The 8,318-nt window shown below is 41.9% G+C and overlaps 1 protein-coding gene across 2 annotated transcripts in view; it reads right to left on the bottom strand.

The window, feature by feature from the left end:
- Positions 1 to 1,110: 1,110 nt before the first annotated feature.
- Positions 1,111 to 8,318, bottom strand: part of pard3bb (par-3 family cell polarity regulator beta b) — a 200,558-nt gene continuing 193,350 nt past the window's right edge. For both annotated transcript variants that reach the window (XM_072397832.1, XM_072397833.1), the window contains exons 24-26: positions 2,129 to 2,311; positions 1,350 to 1,493; positions 1,111 to 1,243 (exon numbers count right to left, since the gene is read on the bottom strand). In XM_072397832.1, coding sequence (XP_072253933.1) covers positions 1,379 to 1,493; positions 2,129 to 2,311 — 298 coding nt within the window. In that variant the 3' untranslated portion in view covers positions 1,111 to 1,243; positions 1,350 to 1,378. The remainder of the gene's footprint in view (positions 1,244 to 1,349; positions 1,494 to 2,128; positions 2,312 to 8,318) is intronic.

Genomic DNA, 8,318 nt, shown 5'->3' with positions numbered 1-8,318 from the left:
ATTTTCTACTAACACTCAAGATGAGGATCAAATCCCTGCAGTTACTGTTATGTAAAAATGAACTGCTTCACACGTTTGGTTTTATTACAATTATTTGACACTAACATGTTGGAAACATTTCCTGCTCCACCAGCAGTTCACTGACTTTTAGAAAAGATTGATTCAGGATTTCCCACACAATGTTAGCTACGTGCGGCACTTCATCTCAGCCCCCCACTCCTCTCTTTCACTGGCCCCTCCCCTTGTCACGCACACACACCTGATCAATACAGAGTCATGCACAGGAGGAGCGGCTGCTGAGTCATTCAGTCACCTACAACTTTTTCTTTGAAAAGCTCCTACAGAAGAATGAAGGAATGCTTAAACAAACGCACTCAAGTAAAATTGCGGTATTACTGTAATGATCATAATTTAGGCGTTCCCAAATGTGATGGAACTCAATCGAAGTCTGTTCAGTCAGCGTCAGAATGAACATGAAGGGGCACCACGGCTGACAGGGATGAGTCTGAGTGACAGAGATCAAAATTGAGCTATTCTGTCAAATCTAATGCGATTACATTCATACATTCATTTTTAATCCAATTTCGGTTGAAGCTTATCCCAGCTGCCATCCGGCAAAGGGCAGGGTACAACCAAGACAGGTAGCCGGTCCTAATGTAATTACAGCTTAAAGACGAGTTTACATAGCAATGAAAAGTCACCTGACATAAGATTTGCAGCCCTGTTACATGTGTTTGTTGACATTATTTTCTAGTCTTGTTGGAGTAGCATTAGTGAAACCAGCTGGAAGAATATGGGAGAGTGCAAAGCTGTAAGTAAGCCTGCACAGCCTGGACCTTTGTGGCTCAGAGTAATCAGAGTAGAGTGAAAAGCAAGAACTCATCATTTAATATGCTTGTAAAATTCAAAGCAATCTGAATGAGTTCAAATGACATGACACGCATGAAGTGTGCCACTCTGTAATGAAGTTTCTTTACCTTCATGTATGCATTACCATATAATTCATACAAACACACAACACAGACAGTGCATACGGCGGTAATAGTGCTGATTCTTTTTCACTGGCAGCAGAAGAGCTGCACCACATGAAGCTGGTAGTATTTTCATCTCTGGACCTGATGAGTCTACACAGCTGCAGTCATGGCATTCTTCAGTCTTGGATTGTTTGGTGTTGCTGCGCTTGTCGTCCTCCCTCCCCAGTATACGGTGGTCATATTGGTCTTAACCAGGCTACATCCGGGGCCTGGAACCAATCCAACATGTTCACAGATTTACAGAGGTCCCTGGTCATGTACTGAATACTTTAAAGTAGTACTGCAATGATTTGTAAAACATAAATAATAATTTACCTGAAACCGACTTCATCCACAAATGAGTCCTACCTGTAACCTCCACCCACAGTTCCACGTGCCATAGTGTCGTACCGTGCTGCACGGAGTGGAGGGGTAGGAGATGGAGGCACATCCTGCCGCAGGGGCCCTCTCTGCTGGGAGCTATGGGCAGAAAACAAGGGTTGTTTAAGTACCAAAGCTAAGGAGGATGGACAGGTGTGCATTTCATACTGCGCTAATAACAATGAGAAACAAAACTCATAGAGATTCACCATTTAAATCTGTTTTGTGTGCTTCAGACTTTTCCCTCTATGCACAAGTTTTACTCATCTCAAGTGCTTCAGAGAAATGCTACATTAGTAAATTAAAAGAATGTCCCTGGTGAGAAAAAGGATTTCAACAGGCTACCAACTAATGTAGGTCCAGTTTAATCTCGTTTTTCTGCACGAACAACAACATCACAGCCTTGTCAACAGAGAGTTTGTTTGTATTTTCCACTCAAAGAATATTCCAAATGGCTATATCTGGGTCAAAGATAAAAACTGTATCATGTGTTGTGTTCACTGACCAGAAACAAAAGAAAACTAAACAAAACAGAAAAAAATGATTGACTAAGTAACAAATAGAAAAAAACACTCACCTTCACCTTTTGATAACCAACCGATCGATCAGTGTCTAATTAATTCGACACGTTTGAGACTTGTTTACCACCGACTCTAATGGGACTCGTGTTAGAGGATGCCATCTTGATGTTGCATCATGCCGCACAAAATGAAGCAGCTTCTCTCCATATTTACCTTGGGTGGGGGTAGTATCCGGGGTCGTGGGCTCGAGGGTCCCCTGGCCGTGGATATGGCTGGCCGGGTGGATAGCTGGTGTAAGCTGGGCCAGACTGAGGATACCCCTGGACCTGGGGAGGTCCTGGGTAATGACCTGACCACGGCTGCACCGGGTACTCTGCTGGATCCAACGGACCCCGTCTGGAAGATAGTTGCACATTTTTGAGATGAAGAACTTTTACACACACATGTGAATCAAAACAAGAAATTGACTGTGTTGCAAACAGACAAAACAACATCTGCATGTCAATGAGGGTCCAGTTAGACACAGCCAACAGCACCACCCCCCAAGTATACAGCCAAGTACACACTCCTTCAAAGTTCCCTGATCTGTCCTTCCACAGCCTGTGTTGATATGACAGCGTTGTGGTGAACGGAAAGAGAGCTGTGATCAGTTATTATCTTCAAATACTCCAGCCTGAGAAAATGAAACTGAAATTCCAGCAAAATAAACATGCTAAGAATGAAAATGGTATTGTTGTGAGAGGCAATCAAATGAACAGACAAGATTGACCTGCATGACTCCACAACAGCGATGCAACCTGAACCTCCGGCTCTGCCCGAAATCAACCTACTGCTGGCACGATGAACACATTAGGGCACGTAGCTTTTGTTTGGCTGCTGATCTTCTTTTCATAGATTTGAACATGTCAAAGCAGAAAATGTTAATAGTACACTTCACTCAATCTGCTGACTATAAGCCTGAAATATTCATGAAAACCTGCAGGAGACGTTTGGAACAGAGAGAGAGTCCAGCCAAAGATCACATAGCAACAGAACATAAGTGACGTGTGACAGTTTTAAGTGGGCTAAGGCTCAGTTAACTCAAGCAAAGCCACATACACGCAGCTGAGGCACTCTAGTCGACTCCTGTTAAGAGATATCAATGTCTTGTGCTGAGTGGAGAGCAAGTACACGAACGTGTTGTCCACATAGCAAACTTTATGAGGTATTACATTTTATCTCTCTTTCATTTGTCTCATTCGTTCTTTCTTCATTTTATATGTTGCGTCAGTCTTGTTTGTCTGTGTACATGTGTTTAAGATGAAAATAGTAAAAAATAATCAAACAAATATCTTACAATCATGCACACTGAGGCATGGACCGGTGCTATACATATTCAGGTCCAGTGAGTCTTAATTACTTTCATAATGACGCAGTGGGAGTGGCCACACAGCCTCTAACCAACCTGAAAACTCATCTGCTGATAATGCCTGGAAATAAAGTTACTGTGGACATGAGACAGGTGAAATCAAACAGAGTTGCACGTAAAAACTTGTACAGTTCAGCACACAGAGCCTCGTGCACACACACGCACACAGAGTGCTGGTGGTCTCCATGCTGACGCCTGCATGTATCAATCTGGGTGGTCAGCAGTGGAAACTGTCTAACTAACTACATACCCATCATGTTTGGCATGTCTGCCCCTGCCCCTCCTGCCTCCATATCCACTGTTAGCATGTTTATGCATGTATGAGCACGCACACACACATTACATTTCTGCCACTATGTCAACTCCTCCGTCAACCGATCTGTCACCTGTCTTCTGGTTCTGACTTATTCTGCTCTACTTATTGCAAGTCACTTAGGGTAAGCGTATCAGCTGTGTGTCTCAAATGTCTCTCTTCTTGCTATCTGCTGCCGTTTTGTCTGCGCTTCTGCTGGAAAGACGACCGACATGACAGTTTGCCATCTTCTCTGTCTGCCCATGTGTCTCCTGCTTTTTCTGTGTTTTATGATGACAGGTCTGCCTGTCGGCCGATCTGCAGGACCTGTGTATCAGTCCGTCATTTAGCCTCAGTGGAATGGTGAAGGGGGCAGCAAAGAAAGAGGAAAAGCAAAGAGACGGACGGGGAATGTATGAGGGTGATGAAAGGTAGTGAGGAAAAAAAGTGAGCTGTATGCAGGAAAAATTGATTTTTTTCAGGATTTACACACAGTTGCATTAATTTACACCGATGCTTTTATTTTCACAGAAATGTTTTAATTTGGAGCATGTGCGGTGTGCCAAATGCCCATTTGAGTTTTATTGAGCGGATACTATATACGCAGGAGTGATTTGGTCCCAATCCCATAACCTGGGTGTTTCAGCCCAGTTTTGAAGAGCTTCATTTTGTGTGATTTCAGTTGGACTAACATGTTCATGTGGAATATAAGTCTGGATTTGGCAAGACTAGGACGATCATTTATTTGGCGTTGAGTGGTATGTAAACATGCTTACTGTAATATGGAACAGGCTGGTTAACTATGTGTGGACTCTCATCAGATAGGGACATATGCAGCACATTTCAGGGCTGATCAGTAGAGATTTTGAAGGTAATTCATGCCTTGTTGAGACAGGAGTGCCATCATGTCACCTGCACCTGCCATCATCATTCCCTTGTAAGCTTTGGTTAAACTGGGAAATTAGTTTTAAAAAAGAATAACTAAAAAACTTAACTAATAAGGGCGGTAAACGGGATTCTTTTTATAGTTTCCTACTTTTGGCCACGTTCCTCTTTTTCCTGGCATTTTACAGACTGAAACATTCATTGATTAAATCAATACAACATTTGACAGCCTGAAAATGAAAACAATCACTGCGGCCTTAGATTGTTTTGAGAGTTTCCATATTGGGAATGGTGTAGAAATCCAGTGGTAATCTTTTGAGAATCCACTGTAAATCCGGTGGCAAGTTAGGAATTCTCCCTCCAGGAACCCGGTCAGCACGGCACAGCAGCTGGGGATTATGGAGTAATGTGGATGGAACCCATTATTGGCATGCACATGCACACACGGACAAGCATATAGTATGAGAACCAAAACAATTATGTGGACACGCAGACTGAGATAACGCTTTTCAAACACACACTCACACACTGTTAGCTACTAATCACCCCCTCTCAAACTCCACATACTCTGGAGGAGGCAAATTGGAACACAGCTGGAGGGGAGTTTAGACCAAATGAGCAGGCTGGTGGTCTGTTGGAGTATGTGCGCCCATGTGTGTGTATGTGAGAGGAAGACAGAATGAGAGAAACAGATGTAACGATTGAGAAAAGCTTCCTGGCACATGCAACAAGTAGTTGGACGTAATTGAGAGAGTCATCAACCAAAAAGACAAATTGAAAACATTCCAAGCAGAACAGAAAATCCACTAAGGATAGGTTGAAGTGAAATTCGACAACGTAATACCTGTTTAGGGATGACTTCCCTAATGCTGTTAGTTATAGAGATAATGCACTCATAGATCAGGTCAGATATTTGAGAGGATAATTGGGGGGGGGGGGGGTTCTCTCCAGGTCTGACAGTAATTGAGAGTAATGTGAGCCGCTCTAATTCCATGGTATTTAAAAGATTTCTGATGGATTTCAGAGGAAACAACGACTCGTTATATGTCCTCTGCACCTGCCCCTTTCTCTCATAAACACACACTTCTGCTCACTCTTTCTAAAAGAGCTGCATACAGCTGCCACACTAGTGGAAACACACAAACTAACTCACACATCCACGCAGTCATCCTACAGCCCTTTAGAAAGTGAGACAGGACAGACACAATGCCTTCACAATCTCCTGAGAGCCACATCACAGATTGACTGTCTCAACTGTGAAGTACAGAGACAATCAGCACAACTTTAACATGAAGAGAGGAGAGTTACAGATGAAACAGGGGAGGGAATAGAAGAAGAAAACAAAGGAGAAGCAAAGAGCGATATTTAATGGGCTGGAAGCAAAGAGAATAAGTGGAAATAAACTAGTAAGGCTATAATTCAGTTATTTCTTTATGTCTTCACAGTTCCATCCATAACCTGTGTTGATATCCTCTTACAAATAGTTTTAGATTTCAGACTTGGGGAATCTTTCATATCTCAACTCCCAGCTGGTTCTTTCTGTGTGGAGTCTGCATGTTCTCCCTGCGTATGCGTGGGTTCTCTCCGGGTTCTCCGGCTTCCTCCCACCGTCCAAAAACATGCATGTTAGGTTAACTGGTGTCTCTAAAATCGTCCTAAGGAGTGAGTGTGAGTGTGTGTGTGTGGTTGTTTGTCTCCTTTGTCTCTGTGTGGCTCTGTGATGGACTGATGACCTGTCCAGGGTGCACCCCGCCTCTCGCCCAATGACCGCTGGGATAGGCTCCACCCCCCCGCGACCCAACCGACGGATTAAGCGGGTATAGAAAATGGATGGATGGATGGAAATATTTCATATCGTCAAACTGCATTCAACAGTGTCAGACTATCTGCCAATGAGAGTCACAATACTTTGACAGTCTGGTAAAAAAGCCGATTAATCATTTCAATTGTTCCAACTGTAATGTCATTTCGTGAGCTACAGTGAAAATGGAGCTGCAGCAGTATAATGTCTCTGAAGTGAAACTAACTTTAACTTTGCTTCATCTTCATAATGTGATACTTCATTATGAAGCTTTAATCACAGAGAGACACAGTGCAAACAAAGAGGCAATAAAAGCTTAAGTGGAAAATAATGAAGAGTGGTGAAATATGTTATTATCTAACTAAAGAAGTAAAGGAAAAGACAGCGAAGTCTGTTTGTCTGAGGACTGTGCTGGAATAGAAACTCCCACGCAATTAGTTTAGTTAGAACATCTCTATACAGTGAGTTGTAGCATAAAGTCAGTCACCAGAGGGAGGAGAGGATAGACCCTGATAAGAAGACCTTGTTAGTCATCTTTTGTTTCGTCTTCTAAATTCAATATAAAATGAAGTAGACAGATAAAGAGTAAGCCCCTTAAAAATCCTAAGGTTTTACACCTCAGGACATTCAGTAATAATAATAAAAGAAATAATATGGTCCTTACCAGGTCATAAAATTAGATGAATAAACCTCAGATGAACAACATGTGAACAACACTCTTGATTTAACAAATAACCAATAACTAAGTCCCTCCTTACTTCTTCCACAGGAATTAAGAGGGCGCTGATCAAATGCACTGCATTACCTGATCAGAAGCAAGTGTGAGCTTGAAATATCCTTTTGCAGCACCAAAAAAATACAACTACTGTTACGCAGTAGATTATCAGTATCCCAGAACATGAACTAATACATTTAAGTTTGTGATAGTATCGCAATGAGGCTGAGCTGTGAATGAATGCACCAGCAGGCATGGGCAGAAGGAAGCTCAGGTCTTAATGAATATCATGTGCTCACAAAGATAATGGCTTCAGAATCTGTACATTAAATATTAAAAAAAACATAAGAGCAAATGCATTTCTTTTAATCTACTACATCCAGCATATACAGCACTCGGACACATTAGCCTGAGTATCCGTATGAGGGCCGGCGGCTCTTTTTAAATTGTTCCCATGAGGACTTGAGAAGCATGTGTTTTTCATTTTTATGCTACTTTTGTGTGAGATTTTTTGCAAAGATTTTTAAAAAGCTCCTTTTCTGGCAACTCATCATATGGACAGAGCGGCACTTCTAGCGCTGTCTGTAATATTTCTGTATATACTGAGCAATATTTGCATGATACATACGAGGTATAACACCATAACCACAGCTTCTTGTTACATGTTTAGTCAACCCTCACATGTGGGGGACACTTTTATTAAAGAGCTGGGATGAAACTGAACTCCAGCCCCCAAAACAGTGCTGCTCAAAAGCACTAGATGGACATATGACCTTAGAAGACTTGTTTGCTTTTCACATAAGTAGAAGTGAAACACAAATTAACTTCTAACCTTGCTAACTTCTAAGCTAAATGCTAAGGATAAAGTTCTACCTACCAGATAGTACTGAAAAATACAATTCTTTGTGCCGCTCTCTGTAAAAGTAGGAGCCTGTCTGCTTGTCTACTTTTGTTACAGAGAAAGAAGTGACACACTTCACATCTGGAAAACCTGAATCCTCTTCTGATTGGCACGCACACATGGAGTTCCTAAATGTGATGGATGGATTAGATGTCCAGAGGACTTGCCAAAAGTCCAACAGTCTTGCCAGATCATGTTGGATAAATAAAAAGAACTCTGCCTAACGTCTTTAACTTTCACTTTAAATGTTAAACAAGGTGAGGTGGTGAATATTTGTGATATTGGAGACACAAAAACTACAAATCTTCTGATGAATTTTAGAAAATTAGCTTTAGGTAAACTGTTATTTTACTGTAGGGCAATCCTGAGATATATTCATGAAATTCTGCCATTACTCCATG

The sequence above is a fragment of the Leuresthes tenuis genome, unplaced genomic scaffold (genome assembly GCF_036924035.1).
Source record: "Leuresthes tenuis unplaced genomic scaffold, fLeuTen1.0.hap1 SCAF_12, whole genome shotgun sequence".
Classification (NCBI taxonomy): domain Eukaryota; kingdom Metazoa; phylum Chordata; class Actinopteri; order Atheriniformes; family Atherinopsidae; genus Leuresthes; species Leuresthes tenuis.
Note: the sequence above shows the minus strand (reverse complement) of the source record. Positions and strands in the feature narration are given on the sequence as shown.